A 22700-nucleotide genomic window follows, 5' to 3' on the forward strand; every position below is an offset into this window, starting at 1 on the left:
CAGAACAGAATATTAGACATGAAGGTTTTATAACATGTGATTGCGTTGATTCCGGAGTCTATGTTTGCGGATCACTCAACGGGCGATTCACAAAAATAATAAATGTTTCTGAACAGCGTCTTATTTATTTTTATATTTTTGATATATTTTAATAAAAGTTGCATATTAATTTTTATAATTAATCCGTTAAGTTAATTTTACTGTGTTTAATAACGTTCAATACCCACGAGCTAGGAAAACATTATTTTTAATTGCAATTTTTAACGAATCACTTTTAAAACTATTATGGATAGTTGCCAATTATTTATGTACCTATGAAAACTCGGAAAATGTAAGTTCTACGTTCGTTTTTAATGATCATTCGTTCCTAATAACATCCAGAAATCATAATTTGACAATATTTTCTCAAAAAAAAATCAACCACTTACTTTATTCTTATTGTTATACACTCTCTATTTCTACAACTTAACGTTTACAGTTTTAATTTTGAGAAATTTTAAATCAATATGTAACCGGAAATTATCTTTGCATCCGAATTAAAAAAAAAAAAAAAAAAATGATTGCATATTTATATTTTCAACTAATTGTAGTAGCGATTTCACTTGGTTGAATTAATAATGATAAATAAATTATACAATATACGTTTAAATCATTTATTATCTACGTACAAAAAATAATTATACACAACTAAACGCATAATATATAATCATAAAAAATTGAAGTTGGGAAAATCGTAAACATCGACTACATCAGATGATATAGTAATTATTTGTTATAGCTCCTATTTTTGTAACACAACTTTTTGGTTGAATATTTGTTATTATTTATAAAATGTTCTAGTTAATTGTATCTATGGTTTTGTGTAAGTATGATTATTTTTTATAATAATGTATAATGAATGAAAAATTCCCATATTATCATGCATAAACTTATGCATAAAATGTCATCGACAGTAATCGCATAAAACTATTTTAATAATAATAATCAATCGTTTATTATGAAATAATTTCCAATTAAGTTTTAAATATACAAGATAGTTGCGAAATTAAATTTAAATATAAAGTTACATGTATGTAAATGTATGTATCACATATAATAAAAAAAAAATTTTAATGAATGCACAAAGAAAAGTCATGAGTACGGTGAAATAAATTTACATTCTTTACAGAATTTCTTACATTAAAATATTGGATGAGGAGAATAACATATTTTTTATTGATATATTTAGCAGATAGAAAAACTTTTAATTTCTAGAGTTTAGAGAGTTTATTTTGAAGGTATTGCGTTCAATCAATTATGGATAATTTATAATATTATTTAAAAATGTATAAAGAAATTTTAAATTCAATAGTTTAAGTGTTTTATATGGTTAAATAGTTCATTTAAAATATTGTAATCAGAATAAGGAGTTCATACATTTTTTTTTTTTGGGAAGCTTAAAAATCTTAAAAAAATATTTGAATTTGAAAGATGTCTTGATTTTAAATTATAGAATTTGTTTGTGCAATATCAGATTCGCATATTCCAGTCTAGAACATACTAAATATGTTTAATTAAACCTAAATTAGCTGATGATTTTTCGATAATATTGTTCGTATGAAGTTTGAAATGAAGTTTTGAATCAAAATTAACATCGAGATCTTCCTTTTAATTTACTCGAGGAATTTTAATTTGTTTTAAATTATACAATGTTTTTTTTTTTTTTTTTATATACAGTTATGCACAATTATATTTCAGTAGTTGGGGTATAAGTAGGTATTGTTGTATTTTTTTAACCAACTGGTCTTTATAAAACTTTATTTCAAATGAAGATAACAATGGTTAAGGAAAGACTATTAAATGTTAATAATTTGTATAATAGAAATTAAACCATTTTTGTAATACTATTTTCATTTTTCTCAAACAACTGTTTCATTTTCATAGAGGTCATCGTTTGTTTGAATTAGTAGTGGAAACAATAGTTTTTGTGACATATTGTAGCTTTACTTTAAAATATATGAAGGTACCGTTTTGAAATAGCTGCTATCACAATTTATGATCTTTAATGTACATTGCAATGGGTTTAGACATAAAGAGCTATACTGGATATAAATTAAAATCTTTGAGTTACTTTGCAAGAATCCTTAATGATACTTCATCTTAACGTGTAAACGAGTTATAATTTTCCTTAAAGCTATGGTTCGAGTACGTAATATTTTTGTTCAAAGAATTTTCAATTACAATATAAATTATGATTTTAATGTTTTCATAAAGTTATCAAACTCTTTATAATACTATTCAGCATAATTTTATGGCTATTCAATTTACTAACAGTATTGAGTTGAAATTAATGACTTCTACTGAATAAAAATTAAAGTTTTTATTGTAATTGTATATAACACCTTAACAACGAATAATGTTTTTAAATAACTTGTTTTTCAAATATTTATTCGATAATTAGATAATCATGAAAATATTAATAGCTGTTAACAAAAAAAAAAAAAAAAAATTAATTAATAATAACATATCATATTCTACTGTTGTTAGTTGAATGTTGTTGAAAAAAATATTTGATATAAATACTAATTCCCTCTTCAGACGTATATTATATCAATCCATGAAAGATTAAACAGTTAAATTTTAACCACTTAATGTCTATTATTTTTATTACTATCGATAATCGTTTAATGTTTTGACTCGATGTACCTATGTAAATATAGTTATTGCTTATATGCTAGTTAACATATTGATTATTTTACAATTGTTTTCTTATAATATAAAACGTTATATTAATTATTTTCTACAGCGACATGGATATACAGTTATTTTTGATATGTCTTATGTTTCCTGTGACCTGAATTTTATTGTTATTGGTAGTACTTAATACTGCAATCCTCGTTATTAAAAAAAAAAAGTCCTCATATTTGATTTGGTATATTATAATATGTCGTCTAGTGTGTTTTTGTCGGCGAAAATTGTTGACGGTTTTAACTTTAAAATGTAATGGTTTCTGTCTGAGTTTTTTGTGTGTGTGTGTGTGTGTGTGAATTTTTTATATTCTTGATATATTTTCTCTGAGTATCGGATTTTTTTCTTATTTTATTATTACTCACTTGTCAATTGTTCCACGAAGATGTCTGAAAAACCTGTTACCGTTGTCGGATAAACCATAATTTACGTGTTCGTTGTTCCGACATTCGGGTATTGAGTGTCGATGAGTTATACATTCATCGGAACGCGATTGTCCGTTCTCTGATCTCAAAACTGTATCACGGAAATTCATTTGCAAGTGATCAATATCATTCCCTGGGTCCGCGGCCTGTACCATGAGGATACCAAGTTGTACCGTCGTCGGCGTCTTTGCGGATCGATCTGGTAAAAGTTTCTATTTTTCCAAGTGGAGATTTCCCGTATACTCCTATATCGCCTGACACATTAAATTTATACATAATCTATACATATATTCTCTTTTTTTCCCTATAAATTCTACGTTATAATTAATGTTTAAAAATATAATTAGAAAAACTTATTTTTATTGGTTAACATGCAAAAAAAAATTTGGAATGACATATTTTTAAAAATAAACTTTTTTTTTTATTAAATAATATAATGAAGATAAATTACCATTTTGTCATAATTATTTATCGGAAGGGTATATTGCAGTATTTTTATTTTTATTTTCAACATTAAATTTAGATAGTTAAAAAAATTAATTATATTAGCATTAGATTACACGTAAAAATATTTCTTGAACCAGTTGTATGTTTGAGTTCCTTAAAAATATCTATTATACTTATTATTTTATTGTGTGTATTTTGTTAATATTCCATTTTTATCGAAATAATGTGTTTGACGAAGAGTGCCGCTATTGATTTGTTATTCTTGCAACATTTGGATCTTAGTGGAATTGTTTAGTGTAATTTTTTAAATGTTTTGTATACGTGTAAAATATATTATTCCGGTAGAATTGGTGGGAGTAGTTGGTGTGTTGTATATATGAGCTAAAATAAATTCTTAAGTATTGTATAATTATCAAGTAATTTTGAATTATTAATGTATTTGTTAATAAAATTGTTATAATTTGTTTAGTTTACTATATCTTTATTATATTTATACGCCTAAATTTGTTTGCCTTTGTAAAACAGTGGTGATAATCTCAAAATATTAACTATAATAAATATGGGATGCATTTCTAAGTTTTGAAACCAATTATTATAGTTAGGATTGTCAACCAAGATAAATAGATTATGTCTGCCGAAAAATTGTTTATTAGTGGTTGTGATATTTTTTCTAACACAATTTTTTAAATTATACTTTCGTTTGCTTTAACTATTTCGTTATATGAAAACTTGGTATTTATTTTCTCCAGTTTTTGTTTAATTTTTCACTAAAGTTTGTAAAATATGTTTTGTTTATTTGTTCTTTATATTTAATATTCAATGATCTAATATTAGTCTAAAAGGTGGGCAAAATATTTTAAATTATAAATTTATTTTTGTTACTGATTTCACATTGATAAATTTGCGGAATGAATATTTTATCGTGTTTTCATAATTAATGATCATAAGGCAAATATGATTTTATAAAACCTGGGTGGGTGTAATTTATTTTTAAATGTTGGATTTCTGTACCATCGTTTTTTGGTTTCTTAATAGTAAGTTTCAGTTGGATGTTAGTAACTGGGAAAATGTTGACACCGATTTACTTTATTATCTTTTCACAATTTTCACTTTCATATTGTTTAACACATTGAAAGTATCAACATTTTGTTTATTTGATTTATATGCAAATGTTTAAACATAGATCCTATACATCGTTATGTCTAAAGCAATTTTTGAAAGGTGACATAAATCAGTCACTGGGGGTCACTATGTTGTTATCTTATACCTGAAACTATTCTGAGTTCATCATTAATTGTGTTAACTGCTAAGTATGATTTTTTTTTTAACTGCTAACCGAAAGGTTGGTAGTTCAAGCCCCACTTTGAGCTCCATTTTATTGTATGCACCGATCAAGTCGTACGTAAAGACATAAACATACAATTTGAATTAAGGTAACACATATGTTCCCGTAGTAGTCGAATCATATGACCACAAGAGAAGACTTTTTAATTTACACATATTCACATTATATCTCATATTTTGTGTATTAAATACAAATACAAAAAAATAAAAACAAATAAATACACTGCTAGAGTAAATATGAAAACCTCAAACATCTGGTTGATAAAATCTTAAATGTATTAGTATTTTTCTTTTCTCACTTTACAGACTTAAAGGACTTATTGATGTGTTTTTTTTTTTTTATTCATTTTATTTGTATTATTCATCAATATTTGAAAAAGAATTGTATTGTATTGTATTGTATAGTATTTGTTATTTTGACCCCGTAGTTATATTATTTCATTCTGAAAATTATACCTTATTAAGCCAATTTATTTATTCATATATTCAAACTTGTATTATTTGGTTTATATATACGATCTATCAAAAAAATATTTTTTTTATACTTTTTTTTTTTTTGTTAAAACAACCTTTTTCGTATTATTATGGTATACAAATTATCTAACTGTAACAACTTAAATAATAACTATAATAATATGTAAATAAATATTGCTTTGCAGTCTCTCATTTGAAAAGATGTTTGAAAAAATCAATATAAAAAACATAAATAATGTAGATTCATATTTTGTATGGTTTGATTGATCAGTTTTATTTCTTTTGATACATTTCACGATCATTATGTACGAGTACTTAGTGTATATACTATATAGTGTTTTAATATTATAAACTTTCATTATTCCCGTTATTTTTTTAACTACACAACGTACGCCGCGAAACATTCACAAGTAATAATTATGAACGGGTTTTCGGCTTTTTTATAATTTTATAATTGTATAGTTGTTCATTGAATCTCAATTTTTGACTGATATACAATGTTTTAACTAAAAAACTTTATGATAATACTGAAATATTATTAACAACTTTTCCTTTTTTCTCCGTCTCTTCCTTATTCTTTTTAATCAATTATGTAAAATTTAGAAATCTGTTCGATGTCATGAAATGCTTATCAATATTATTTATAATTAGGATTGAGTTTTTATAGCAGCTAATATTACATAAATATACACTATAATATTACCTTAAAAATCGCTAAATAAGTTCTAAAAATATGCAATAAAAACAACAAAAAAAAAAAAGGAAATTTATTATTTAATAATTTTATACGAGCACACGAGACGAATGTGGACTGTATAAAGCGAATTCTACACTCATTCATTGATTATCGGCTATTAGTAGATTTAATAGAAATCGACAAAAAAAACTAACAAGATCAGCAGATAACAAAAATTATAACCAAATAACTAAAATTAAATTATTGTATTATATTATACCTACCTATATATTATCGCTGTAATTGTATAGAGTTGCATCAGCGTAATCGGTCTATTTACTTGATTTATACATTTATAATTTAATTTAAAATTAAAATTAAAATTTTGAATAAAATTTTGAATAATTTTCAAAAAACACGTTTACCAAAATAAAATTTCATAAAATATGCCCGGTTTTGATTGAAACACAGGTAAAAGGCAAAAAAGTCTCAAAAAATCCAAAAAAGCACTATAAACTAAAAAACGCAAAATATGCAAAAAAAAGCAAAATAAAATTTTTTATTTGAGTTATCTGTATCATGAAACACATTTTTAGTTTACTCTGCTATTTTTTAAGCATCTCATATATGCAAATGCTATAAAATCCCAACCCTGTTTATTATATTTCTTACGTACACAAAATATTAAAAACTTTAAACATTTAACAGTACTCATATTTCATTTTTAACATACCCAGCGGAAATAAATAAATAAATACTTGCGATGTATAGAAATCGGAAGAAAACGAAAACACATAGGATTATAATACGAAAGTTGTTTTTGAATTGGTCATAACTACCGTCCAATCAATGATTTATAATTAACAATTGAAAAAGTTAAGCGATCTATTATCTATTAATGTTTTTCTAAATATTTAAATGTTATGTCATAATATTCATCATATTCATAGAATTGTTGTAACCTACTTGGTTGAGACTGTTGAATTGGTTAAAATAGGTCACCAAGAGGGTTGATTCCGTTTAGGCGGTTAAATTTAATATTTTGAGGGTTATGACGAGAATATATTGCAACTACATTAGAATAAGTATTTTGATTTATTGAGCCAAAGATATTCGATTACAGATTATAATTTAAAAAATTAGAAATTAATTAAACTACGCACTAATAAATAACACTAGTGATGTTTTAAGTAGAAAATTGATAACAAACCATTATTGACCGAGTAAAAATGTCAATGCTATACCGAGTACTGGGTCAGGGCAGAGTAAAAATGCAGTGTTACGCCAGGTACCGAGTAAGGGCCAAGTCTTAATTATGACATCGAGTACTCAGCCATCAAGTAATTGGCGGGTTACCAGTACTTATCAACTTAATCAACATACCGTTTTAGTAAATATACCGAAACTCGACTTACTCGAGCATTTCCCCATTGATCGTTCAATGGCAGTCCCTAAAAATGTCTAGTCAACAATAGCAAATTCGAGAATATTAGGGGTTCTTAACAGGGTTATCGTCACTATATTTTGTGAACGACATGATAAGTTGATCAAAACTGTAACATCAAAATTATTGTACTAGTGATGATGAAAGGTACATATTGTTACTGATGATACATATTGTGTTGCAGCTCTATCTAGGTATCGTATTAAATAATTCAAGGATTCTTGCCTCTTTAATTATATCAGCTTTCAGAATTCCAGTAAAACGTTTCGGATGTTCATTATACTTGATGATATTGTAGGTAGTAAACTAATTTACTGTAACAATCTAATAGACATTTTCAAAGGATACTCTTAGTAGATAAAAGTTCTACAAACGTACAACAATATACTCTCTCTTTCTCAATTTATTTATGTGTGTGTGTGTGTGTGTGTGTTTTGTTTTAATCCGAGGAGCTTTTAAGTGAAAACAATGTAATAACATTTTAAACAAATTGAATACTATCATAATTTTCTATTTTGAACTCGCCATCTAGATGTGGGCAATATTTCACCAGTGTTCCATGTAGACATGACAACTATCACTACCATTTTGTAGTATCAGGTTGGCTGCCAATCCGATTTTTGTCAAATTTGTCCATCCTGCTATGAGACACATATCTGGATCTCACCTAAATGCTCAAAAAAATTTGTGAGACCTATTTGGGGATCTCAAATATAGTTCATTTTAGTAATCGAGATCTCGAATTGGGTCTCATATATCATGGTAAATTAATCATCATTAGATTCTACCGTATTTCTAGTTTTATTTGGTAGTTTTAGCAAGGAATTATCGTCTTTTGTTGATTTTTTATGACTTTATTTATTTATTCTAATAAAACAACTTTTAATATTCTTTTAATTTACTTAATTATTACATTTAATACGTTAACGAGTTAGACAAAAGTGAATGGTAGGAATAGTGAACATCGGTACAAATGTACAAGACCTCATAGTGTCATTATTGAAATTCCCTCCATTATTGTTATCATGATAAATATTCACATATTCATATAATGTATTGTATTATAAATATTCCAATTTGTTAAGTGTTTCAAAAATTCTATCATAGTGCTACATTATTAGTAGTATATAAGTTTGCAATAATATTATTTTACATAAAATCTATGAACCTATATTATAAAAATACACAAATGGTTAATTTATATTTTACACTTAATAATATAATACCTGTGGTATAATGATTTGATAAATTGAGGGGTCAATTTGGATCTCACTTTGTTTGAATATAAACTAATTAAAATATCGATAGTGTCACCCATGCCATGAGATTCTATTTTGGTTCTCATCCATAAACAATAAAAAAAAACACCTAGAAAACCTTGGCAGTTTGGATACGGTGAGGTGAGATCCAGTATGGGATCTCATGGTAGTCAACCTGGTATTAGCATATTCTTTGATATCTCAACAAACCTAACTTTTTAAACTAATATAATTTATCGTTGAAATTTATAACTAGTAGATGATTTTTAAATAGTTTTTTATCTATGAACACTGTTCACCTATGAATTCAATACACTAAATGGTCTCCAAATGGTTCGTCGGCAAACGAACTATCATGCTATATTCACATTGTACACAAATTATACATTTATGTATATAGTAATACTAAGGTAGTAAATAAGTAGGAGGATATAAACTTTAACAATACGTTTGGAGATAAAAGATAAGGCATTTAAATTACCTATATTACCAATAAAGCCCCTGAAAAAGAAATACAACACCATGTAAGTTTTAAAAAGTTTTAACATTTTTAAAAAATAATTAAATGTTAAAACGGCAGTTTTAAATGTTCATTGTTCGTTATAATGTTGTAATAGTGACTGCAATGTTGTTTTTCAAGCTTATTTTAATCGTATATCTATCAGTTCAAATACAATACGCTAAATATAATATGACAAAAACAATAAAAATATATATATATATATTAAACGGTTAATATTATAAATGAAGCTATTGGTTATTTTTATTGGCTTACATTTTTATTTCATGCTGTGTTCTGATTGATTAATGTTACAAGTTTTCATATTATACTCAGAATAGTTCATATTGAGTCGTTGAAATAATTTTTAAGTGAATCTCAGCATCTTTTCTATATTTTTTGTCTAAATTTAATAAAAGTCACTCTCCGAAGTAAATATAATATTTTATGAAATATATTTAATTTTCAGGGAAGGTGTATATACTATAATATACCCTTTAAGTTATTTTTGTGAAACTGTAATTCCAATTCGGTTGTTTTTTTATTTTACATGATACCTAAAGCTCGAACATTTAATAACGTTATATAGTACTAAATAAATAAAAAAATTATATGACCGGAAAAAAAAATATAAAATCTACCAAACCCAAGAAAATCAATATTTATATTAAAATGTAGAAACTCGTATGCACAGAAGAATATTATGAGTTTCCATATAGGAGTATATGTTAAGATAGTATAGTGAGGCTTATGTAAACCGTAAACTGAACGGTGTATCGGGGTTACAGACATCCGGATCCTTATATAAATACACGGGAATAACTACTATTATATAATTTAATTAACATTAACAAAAATTATACAAATTATTTAATGCAATGAGGGGATATTTAGGGCCGCGCGGCTGGCTTAAGCAAACGAGCGAGCGGTACCGACCGTGACCACTCAAACAAGCGCGCCGGAAAGGTTTCACGAGTATTGGCCCTGAAAAGGGCCTTTTTTAGTTTCGGCGAATAGATCCACGAATCTCGGAGCCCCGCGTATAAATGCCGCTGGAGCAGGATTCGTGGTTATCGAATTCGTCCATGTTTTCACGGTCGCGATTGTTGCAAAAACACCCGTGCAGTTGTCGACGTGGTGTTCACTGCGGTCATCGTTATCATGATCGCCGTTGGGTGCTTCTATTCTTTCTATCTTGTTATTTTGAGATGTTGATTGTTGCGGATAGAAGTACGGAGTGGCGATGCTTGGAAAAGTGACCGGAATTTATACCTAAACGAACATCGACGCTCCATTCTCATTCGTCGGTTTCCTATCCCTCCCGTAGACGATGTAAAACCACACTATTCTTCTGTTGTATTTGGTTACCTTCGTGCCGTTTTACCTCGTCATAACGTTGTTATTTGTGGCCCTGAAAAGGACCTTTTTACTATAAATGCGCTCCGTTACAAAACCGAATTGGTTTTTACGTACGAGCGTAAATCATAATCAATATAACAACCTTGATCCTAAGTCTATATTAAAAATATTTAAAATGTTTGTAAATATATCCCATTTTGATATGGCTCTTATTTGTCTGGTAATAGAAATAAAAATAAAAATGCAGAACTCTACGCGTATTTAGAGAAATATTTAATCATTCATTATTTTTTCGTAGGTTTGCTGGAAACAACATCTAAAAATGGGTGTCAGTAGTTCGAATAGACACGATCGCTCATGTCCGTTGGACGGTGAAGGTAAGATTATTATATTATTTGTTGTACAACAAAAAAAAAAAAAAATCGCTCATCGCATGCCTACGTAAAAATATTTTTCATAGTATATCGAGTAATAATACTATAAACTTGCTCGATGTACGTTTCCAAAAATATACATACATTTCTTAATATAAAACTCGTCAAAATATTAAGTTCATATATACATTGACGTACAAGTAAGTATAATTGAATGACTACAATTTATTGTGTGTACTGTCAATTTTTCATTTTGGCATCGAAGTAATATTTTTTTCACAAACCACATATTCTTATAGTTTATCAATGATGTTATGTTATTATTCCGAGTCATGTTCATATTGCTATTTTTATCTATTGTTGGTGCGGCGACAAAGATAAACCGTGTAATGTTCCATAACACGCAGTTATGGGAGTATTATAAAAAACAAAAATTATTGAAAGAAATAATGTTCTACGAGTGTATTGATTTCTAATGAGATTTCTAATATAAATCATATATTTTTATGCACTTTCTGTAGTTTATCCGATATTTAATGATATTTCTCTTGAGATTTTCATAACTATGATTCTTTGTACGTAGAAGCGTTTTTTTAAAAATTAAAAAAAATTGCAAACCAAGACGTATAATTATTTTGGTCGAAATTTAGATGAATTTTCGGGTTGCAAATTTTTCGTTCACATATTATATTCGATCAGTTGTTGATGTTGTGAGAAAACCTTGCAGTCGAATTCATAGTTACAGGTTTTTCATAGTTGCGGTTCTCGTAATGAAAACGTCTCTGCGAAGTGTGGACGAGTAGCTCGTTAATCGACCACACATTTCCACCGGGCTCGGAATTCATCGCTGATCGTTAATGAGTGTAAATAAACTAGAGGATTTTGAACGTGAAATTACACGCGAACACCTTAGGCATAATTACGGGTTAGAAAACCGAACGACTATTACTTTGGCCGATGCTAAGTAAGCGTACAATGGTCGAATTAAACACGATTTGCATTTTACCTTAATGACATAATGATCCGAATACCCGAAACTAGGGTACACTCGTAAAGTTCAAATAACACCATAGTACGTGAATGGTATAGAACGATGAAGTGTCATATGACTTGAATTTGTGATAATATGAGACCCTGGTTCGTTTGAAACGTACAGCTGCAGCGTTATGATTATATTGTACAGGTACATCTAGGTCAAATTAAAATACAACGAGGATATACAAGATTCTGATATCAGATTTATGAATTATCCTTCAAATGATTATTATGTTATCATTATATTTTTCGATACAAAATACATACAAGCCATATATTATGTTTAAGTTACAATACAACACTATACATAGGAGGATAAAAAATAATTAATTTGGTAAGATCCAATCGACAAAAATGATGTTTAATTTTTAAACGACGTGTTTTAATATTTTGTTGACCTACATCAAGTAAGGATGATTTTTAATGCAAATGTCCATGATGATGAACGTCTTGAATATATTATAATATATCTCAAATATTTTTCCCGTTATTAATTAAATCAAGGGCAATGGCATAATCGATATCCTTCTATTATAATTTTAATAATCGCATTTTCAACACTTTTAAAATTTAACACATCAACTTTAACTGTCCCGATTAAAAATACAGTATTAATATTCTTATTATTAGTTTATATTAATGTAGTTAAATATAATTTACAAGTCAAAAAATATTCAATCGTCTGGTTATAAAAATTAGTAGCTGTGGCATTTTTTTAATGAAAATTACTATTTTTATTTGCTTATAATAAAGAAATTAAGAAATAATGAAATATTAACTTAATGTTATTGAAAATATATCTTTCCTTGTGGATAAATTGGTTGTTTATATTTATTGCAACAGTAATATTTTGTAAATATAAAAAAATTCATCGTGATTTTAAAAATGATTATAACTTTTATAAAATATTAAATTAATAAAAGTAAACAATATCCGATATTGATCTGTGTCTAACAATATGTGGTTTTGAACGATGCTCTTTCATTCAATAATAAATTTAAAATAAATAAATACTGAATTTTTGTGTTATACTACGCATACACATAATATTTATAAATTGTATATATTTAGAATGATAGTTAATTGGAAAGTCAGTCACCATAACTCGTGATCTAGTGAAAATAATCGAGTGCAGTAATTTTTTTTTGTATATGAGGAATGGTATTTTTTTTAATTTTATTTTTATTTATATTATTATTTGATAACATATAATATAATATGAATTATCAAAAAAAAAAAAAAAAAAAAAAAAAATAAAATAAAAAACTATTTAAAATTACAAGGTTAATGAAATTTAAAATTTAAACATCTAAATTTTTAGAAGTAAAACTATAAAACGGCAAATTTTAAATTATTAAAAAATAACATATTAAAAGTACATTTTTCAAACTAACAAACATAAATATTTAATTGTTACATAAATATTTGTATTCTCCGTACATGAAAATCATGTAGAAAAAAACGATATTTAAATATTTTCAGTAAATCTCATGATAAATCACAATAGGTTCATTTTCGTGCGACACTTTGTATTGGGTTCAAAATATGGAAACTGACCGTTTTTAATAGTAATAAAATCACAATGCTTCTACAATCACTAAATAACCATTAAGCTCAACCCGATTGCACAGCTCATAATGGACGCAGCTACCATGTTGGAAATGATATACGTACCTACTTAACAGTATATCAATATAATGTAAATACTCCTAATTGTATTTGCAATTTCTTTGTTTTTTTTCCGAAAAATAATAATTATTTAAATAAAAATAAAATCGATTTTCAATTATATATCATCGTGAAAAAAAAACCTTTTAGATCATGTACTAGTACTTTAATTTATTTACCCTACATCCCCTTAATTATGACAGACATGTTATGTTAGTGTATCTCGGTAATTACAATTTTCGATGGTATAATTCTGTTTGAAATTGAATTGAAAAAAACCATTAAACATGGGACTGTTAAACCATTACAGTTACTATATATATATAGAGATAGATATATACAGATATTTCTTATTTTATAAACCATTTACAACCCATAATTCTTTGTTATTGTGTCGTGTTGCTATTACATACTTTTTCCCTATCGTGGCCGTGTACATAAAAGTATTCAATACATTACGATATAAACCCACTTGTAAAAACTAATAAATAATAAATAAAATAGTGGAAATACACACATCATACACAAAGACATAATTATTTGATTTTAATAAAAGTTTCATTTGTTCCATCAATAATTTATTATAATTTCTTTATCTTAAAAGTAACTTATTAAGTATCCAAATGTTGAAAGTATGTAAAATCAATACTCGTTGGTTTATTTATTTATCTTCATTAAAACCAGTCGAAAATGACTATACGATTTTTTAATATTTTACGCGGCTGTTTAGACAGGTAAAATATGATTCGGAATGGAACGATTGCGAATGTGTCTTTTCCGGTAACACGATTGCAAACGTTTTTACCTGCCTTTAATCGTGCGGTGTTGTCAGATTTGGTGTTAGTCAATAACAAATTAGAACTAACAATGTACCAGAGAGCTTTCATAGGACGTACAATGGTCAGTTTTATAGTTCCCATCCTCCAACACACGTAGTGATATTAGTTTTAAAAGAAACATAAGCTCAAACTTCGACAATAATAAATTCAATTAATAAGAATATACATAATCCTATAGTCAAAAAGATACGAGATAAAATTAAAAAAAAAAAAAATTTAATTTTTTATTTTTTTTTATAAATTAAATTAATTTTTTATTATTTTTTTTAAATTAAATTAAATTTTTTTATTTTTTTTATTTTTATTTTTATTTTTTTAATCTAAAATTTAATTAACATTACACAATTATAATGATGATAAAATATACAAGGATCTAATTTTATATTTAAGAAAAACTGGAAATTCCTACCAGGGAAAAAATTTAAAAAAAAAAACCAAAAATGTAGAAAACAATTTTTAAAAACCATTATTTTGTTTGTATTATTTTAAAATTATTTTAACTAATCAACATTTTAAACACTACGTATTATTTTATACAATTTTATTTTAGTCTAAACGTAGTTGTTGTTTTAATTGTGTTATTAATATCAATAGTTTAAAAAATTTTTTTTGACTTGGCAACGTAGTCTAAAAAAACGTTCGTAATCGTTCGTTTTTCGGCTAAAAAATCAAATTCTCTGATAAGCGTCATTCGTTTGTAATCGTGTTTTGAAAAATGTAAAACGTTCGCAATCGTGTTGTACCCGTTTAGATTTACAGTTTGAAGGTTAAAATCAAATAATCTATGACGAGCATTTATGTCAAAAATACATTGCACAATATTCGCGATACAACGGAACACCAAAGTAATACTTGTCTACGAATAATCACGTTGTATGTTATATACATAGACCGTCTAATAGCAAAGTGGATGCATTCTAATTTTGTACGAAATAATGTATATAACCAAGGCCGTAGCTGAGGGGGGGTCCAGGGGTCCGGACCACCCACCCTGACATTTTTAAAAGTAGAAACATTTTAACGGTGAATATAGTTTATTAACTATAAATTGTATTAAATAATAATATAAGACTCCTCCCCCTAAAATTTTTTTCCAGTTACGGCCTTGTATATAACCATTGGTTTTAATAGAATTTTATATATAATATCAGTTAATTACTGTGTGCTTGCGTGGTTATGATGACTTAGTAATGATATAATGGTAAAAGTATAATACAACATTACACAAATATTATCTGAAATGAATACTATAAATCATGCGGCATGGCGAGGATACAGTTTCGTTAATATCATTGGTTGCAAAACGAAAAGCAGCTGACAGCTGAGCGATAAAACTTAAAAAGTAAAAACGTAATTCAAACTACCGAGAAAATTATACGATCAAATGAAACGGATTTAATTGAAATAACATCATTTGAAGATGGTGGCAAGGTGAACGTGCTTAATCTGTAGACGACTCGAGAAGAGACTCTAATTATATTTTTTTATTTTTATCGGAACTCGTAATGATAATAATCTGTGTTGGATCGCGTTTATAGTTTTACAGTACTGTTTTCGTTTGAGAATGTCAATCGTCGTATTCGAGAGAAACTGTAAAAAAAAACAACTATTTTAATCAGTGATGTTTTGTGAGTTTCTCAGTTACTGCCGGATTTGTGTAACGCATTATCCCAGAGTTCAGTCTTTGTATTCGTTTTCGTAACGAACTCGTAACGCGTTAGGAGAAAATCGATTATGTGTATAAAGAACAAAAAAATTGACCGAGAAAAAAATTTAAAATAAATAATAATACCGAAATCTTTTCTGGATTATGCCTATGGAATGTTATAAAATAATACAGTGAGAGCGCGTCAAAAAACCCGTCATACGCGTTTATATTGCATAACTACAGTTTATTATACGGACAATACATTATTCTGACGTGAAATCGATCGCTTGTATTTAGTTATTATTATCGTTATTGGCGGGGGCGGCAATTTACTCTATCTTGACTTGAGCGCGTCCTCTCTCCGACCACTCCTCGCATGACCGATTTTATACTATCGCTGTCGTCATTTTTTTTTTTTTTGTTTATCAATAAAAATGTTTAAATTACAATACACAATTTGATATTACAATACTTTATTATCTATCTAATTTAAGCATAGTTTGAGTTAGAAATAGAGAGTGTAACAAAATTTATAACTATATAAATAAATAGTTTTGTTAGTTATTTGAATAAAACAATAATAATATTATAGAAAAATCAAAATTACAGGAGAAATAATAGATTTAGTTTTTAAAAATACATACAATTTAGAATTTAGGATACGTAATAAAAAATGCAAAAAAACAAATTATCATTCTGGCATTAATTCTGACAAGTTAAATTATTTGAATGAATCTGTTTAGTAGTATATTAAAAATACAATAATAGGTTAAACTAATTCTAAGAATAAACATTTTAATACAGATTTTTTAACATTGTTTTGATGGATGTTTTTTTTATACTCATATGGAATTAAGTTAAAGTACGTAATCCCTAAGTAATCTACAAATGATTGACCAAAAGATTTTTTGGCATATTTGACAGGAATATTATAAACCATACTTTCTCTTTTATTTTCAAAAAATGTATTATTTTTTCCCTTTATTAATCTTTTAAATATAAACATAAATGCATTTTTTTTTTATAGAGGGATTTTACTGGTAGAACACCCAAATCCCTAGTTTCGACTAGTCGACCTTTCAAGTGCATACTTATTCAAACATATTCTTACTATTTTGTTTTGATTTACTTGTAGCTGTTTTAAAATACCATCACCTAGTCCAACCCATACTAATAACCCATATTGATAAATCGACTGATACAAAGCAAAATATATTGTACAAATTGTTTGTGTAGATATTAAATTCTTAAGCTTTATGAATTTGTAAGTTATTGTACGTAACTTTCCTAATAAATTATGCGTATGTAAATTCTATTTCAAATTTTTATCAAATAAAATACCTAAATATCTAATTCTAGAAACTTCATTTATTATTTTACATGTATGTATGTTGCAAAATTTTTTATTAAAGCATTTATGAACGGTTATTGAGTTATCATTATTATTGGTTAAAGTCTTATTAATAGAAAAAGGACATAAACATAGTTTTATTTTCATTTAAAGTTAAATTTTTATTACATAGGCATTTATAAACTTTATCCAAACCAAAAGTAGCTTTATCATGAACTCTTTTCCACGATTTGTCCGAGAAAAGTAGACAAGTATCATCCGCGTAAGTAACGACCAAGCCATCAATATTAATACCACAGACGGAGTTAATATATAATATAAACAAAATAGGTCCCAATACACTGCCTTATGACACTATAACTCATCATATGTCGATTAAGTTGTTAGAGTTGTCAATTTTAGATACGTCCCTCCGCGCTAGGAAAAAATAATTCTCTGTAAGTCGAGCACGCCACTCGACCGCACGAAACGGTTCTCCGACGGGCACGCGGGCCGGTTGCCAATAGGCACATCCGGAAATTCGTGTGTTTTGGTCGTTTCAGATTGAGAAAATTGTCGGCACGCGCATTCGCGAATTAGTAACGCGATGCTGTTGTTGGCTGTTGGTGTTGGAGACGAGAAGGTGTTCGACTTAGTGTGCCCGGTCTTGTTCGTGTGTCGTTCGCGTCGAAACAACGTCCGCACAGTGACCGTTACGGAAAACGATTCCCGACGTAATGCGTTAACATATGACGCGGGTTCGGTATTCGATAACAACAGTATCGGATCGTTTTCCCGTGTGTTTTTACTCGGTAAAATACATTTACGGTTCAAAATGGACACTCAGAAATAAAAACGCGAACGTTTACTATTCTACGAGCGAGAAAGACAGAGAGAGGGAGAGAGGGGGAGAGAGAGAGAGAGAGTGTGTACATAAAACTTATATATCGGACTTGAGAAATATAATTCGAAAAACGAAAACGTTAAACCGTCTTAAGGGTATATTACATAGCTGTACGTGTTTTACGATTCAGCATCCGGAACTCCAGAGTTACTGTTTTATTACACGAGAAAATAATAATATTGCGTTCTTGTATACTATTACACGAGAAAATAATAATATATTGCGTTTTTGTATACTATTACACGCGTTGTTTGCGGTTATCGCGAAAACATCGTCGTACACGCGTTTTATTATTTGTAACGGTATGTAAAACAAATATTTGTGTACACACGAATCGATACGTTATACTTCCGCCGGTCATAATATCATTTTCAAAACGTCACACCGAAGAAAATTTTATTATTATTTTAATCTAACACTATTATCAAAAACACGTGAAATTATCTTTTATCGTGTTACGCAGTAGGTAGTACAACGATACTATAATACATGATATACTGCTACCGTGGTGATTTAATGGACAGCGAGAAATTGACAACATGCATACTTCATGTAACGAAATACTATCAATCAAGCATATGAATGACAAACTTCCGCTCAAATTACCTCGAAAAATCAAATATAATATCCCAAGTTGGAATTCCCAATAATCTGTTTGAAGCCTTTGGTTCAATCATCACTGTCAACATTGTCCCTTATCTAAAAGACAACGGATTGGACGAATTAATTTTAAAAATTTAAATATTTTTTTGTTAATTAATGTAAGGCATGGATACACAATAACGTAGTTAAAAAAAAAAAAAAAAAATGCTGCTACCGACGATTTTGTTAGATTCTCGACAGTACAGAATATTTAATATGCTGTTATTTAATTTGCATAAATAAACAAAATAAACGTTGAAACGCTACGAAATGCATCACAGGAGTTATGCCGTACCTTGCGTTTCGGAATGGGCTACAACAGCCCACCTCTAGCATCGGCATTGGGTTTAAATCTGTGCACCGGTATACGCGGCATGTAATTATCGATCTCTGTATTTTCGAAAACCTCCGGACCTCCCGAGGGGATATCGTTCGCGCCCGGGCAATCTTCGATTATTCTATTCTATTCCCGTTCAACGGAACGCGAACGAATCGAAGTATAACGAACCAACGAAACGGTTAGAAAATATCGGTATAGAAAATGTGTGTAATAAATCATACGCCGGTAAACCTAGGTTAGGATATATATAGAACATTTAATTTCATTTAATTCTTACATAGGATATTTTGTTGTATCATCAATCGTTATTTCGATATACTTAAAAACCGTTCAAAGTAAATTTTTTTAATAAACGAAATATTCGATATTTTATAATTTTTCATATAAAATAATAGATGTATGAACAATTTTATAGGTTTGTTTTTTATTAAAAATATAAATATCTATAGTATAAGTTGTGTATATTATTACGATAAATTTAATGGTTTATTGATTATTTTCAAAAAACGACAAACCAACTCTGTTTCGCAATTTTTCAACCCCTTAGCGGTATGTGAAAGAGGTTAGTAATCATGATCAAATTTAATTAAAATTTTTTTCTTATACTTGTAATAATAAACTTTTGAAGTAGTAAGAAATCAAAAATTTGTGAGTTAAAAAATAGGAACCACTCCTAATATATATATGGTAACCTTTTTGTTGTGACCTTCTGTACCGTAATGTCAAACGTCGTCGCATAACAAGTATAGCCAGTTTGTCGCTTGATCAGTTGCCGCACGTCATGCAGCTTTGCTAGGTTTCCTCTTCAGATTATCTGATCGAGTACACTCACGCACCGGTTCCGCAGTGTCGCACGCTCGGGTATAATGCCAATAATATGCCATCAATACACAAACTTACGGAGGAAAGTGACGAAAGCCGTTATTTGTTATTTTGCAATGTAATATCGTCGCTCTATAGTAAGCCCAAAATAGAACTAATATATTAATAGATTATTTCGATGCTTTAATGTAGTTATATAGTTAGCACGATGTACGTGCAAATAGAATATGCACCAAATGCATTGTGTTCCCAGGAATAATGAGGTTGAAGGGTAATAGAAACATAAGATGTGTTTTTCCGTTTCATACCGAACAATGTGTTTTACATAAATAGCTGAATGTCACGAAAATTTCCATAAAAGGCATATTATTAATAAAATCATGCCACCATACGTCATTGTTAGACCTCGCTTAAACACAAGAAAAAGCACCTTGTATTTATCAGAAGATAGTCACAATGCTAGACTAGTTATTTACCCTCTGCAAAGCTATTGCCAGTCGTAAACTTTTTTACGGCTACTTAACTGCAAGTACTTAGTTATTGTCAATACTAATAACTTTTTTTATAGTAGTTAGCTATTTTTTTATTTGAATTACTATTTTGAGTTCTAATCGTTATAGTAACTTATTATTATTTCAAAATACAAGTGTTCTGTTTACTTATTTTCTAGGAAAAGGTTTCAAACTTGTGATGAACGTGCTACGTCGTTTAAATAATTATTGTGATTACGCAGTGTCCTGTACTGCACTCACTACAGCCCGACCTCCCATCGTCATTCACCAGACAGCTTTTCCAATATTAATGACCCAATCGTTCGCAGAACCGAAGGCGTTTATTGTTTATCCCCCACGTAGAATCTATGTTATGTGCTTTGATAAATGTTTCCTATTATTATTGTAGATATTTAATATTGATTTATAATATAGTTGAATATTATGTAGATTATAAGAGTTGAAAATAATAGTAATAACAATAATATAATTTTATACTGCGCTATTTGTGCGGAAAATTGATCGCAGCAATTTTTTTCTAAAAGAGGACATTAATTTTAGTGGATTTAATCAGTCCTTTCTGATAATTATTAATGGTATATACATTAGTGTATATGGTTCGCAACATGGTTTTCGCTTTAAAAATTATAACGGTTTTCATAAATAAATTATTATTCAAAGAGTTTTGATCGGACGAGTCAAAAGTATAATTATATAGAAAACATATAAAATGCATAACACTTCCGCTCTAAAGTTTAAATTATATATAAATTACCTCGGATTGCAATTATAATAATAGTTCTAACATAACGGTGTTTTAGAAAAAATTTTTTTAGCTCTTGCGCTGCGTATAATTTTGCTCTAAGGACCGGTAGATGAAATCATCCAATTATATTTTTATCATCTAATTGTATTTTTATTATTGTAACAATTTTAATCTTCATCATTGGTTTCATTATTTAATTTCGCTAATGGACTATGTATCGGTTAGGCAACGATAACATGTTGACAAAAACATAATAAACAATTCGTTCAATCCTGAAACTGAAATATAATACTATTTCTTGGGACGAAAAATGTTATTAATAAACACAACGAACGCGCAAAGGGTATATATATGGGAATAGTTCAAAACATTTGCCAATAAACGCATGTAAATGTTCACTGTCAAAAATAAACGACTTTTAAAAGAACACAATAGAACGGATTCCACTAGCCACACAAAGAAAGACATATTTTAATTTATTCTTATCTTTCCCGGAATACAAATTAATATTTTATTGAATTGTATGAACAGAAAACTGTCTTTGCTGATAAAATAATATGTTAGTATAGTAATAATACAATAGAATATGTTTAATTTTGGTGCTCATTTGAATACGAATAATATGAAACAAAATTATACGAATAATTTTTTTTCTATTTAAACAGTTATCGGATCTATAACCATTGTTGGTTATCGAAATTGTAAAATATGTAATTATTACAGTACAATTTATAAGCTGATCAATAAGAATAACTGATAAGTATAACATGTGTTTATGTTCATCTAGTTTATGTTATATTTCAAGTATTAAGCTTCTTCGGCATTAAACAATTTAAATATCAACCGATAAGTTAATATTTTCTGACAGTGGTTTTCCGGTGATTTAATCGTCATGTTTTACTGACGTAGGTTAAAATTTCGACAATGCCAAATTCTGATAATACACGTATTATATACATTATACTTTCAACTTCATTATTGAATGTTAAAACCTTATTGGTATATGTTACGCTAATGGTATTATGCAATTTTAATCAAATCGTTAAATCTCAATAGTGGCATTTCCTTCGTATTCTGAAAAATATTTTATGGGACACACATTCGACACAGTTCTACAACTTAAAAAGTATGATTAATTTCAACGATATGTCGATCACATTGCAACCAGTAAAATATATGTCAATATT

General features: G+C 28.0%; 1 protein-coding gene across 1 annotated transcript in view; it reads left to right on the top strand.

Annotated features, from left to right (window-relative positions):
• LOC112687498 (serine/threonine-protein kinase 32A) overlaps positions 1-22700 on the top strand; it is a 119110-nt gene that overhangs the window by 16306 nt on the left and 80104 nt on the right. Inside the window, exon 2 of the mRNA XM_025560229.1 lies at positions 10953-11031. Coding sequence (XP_025416014.1) covers positions 10977-11031 — 55 coding nt within the window. The 5' untranslated portion in view covers positions 10953-10976. The remainder of the gene's footprint in view (positions 1-10952; positions 11032-22700) is intronic.

Source organism: Sipha flava, unplaced genomic scaffold (genome assembly GCF_003268045.1).
Source record: "Sipha flava isolate LNK unplaced genomic scaffold, YSA_version1 34_pilon_pilon, whole genome shotgun sequence".
Taxonomy (NCBI): Eukaryota; Metazoa; Arthropoda; class Insecta; order Hemiptera; family Aphididae; genus Sipha; species Sipha flava.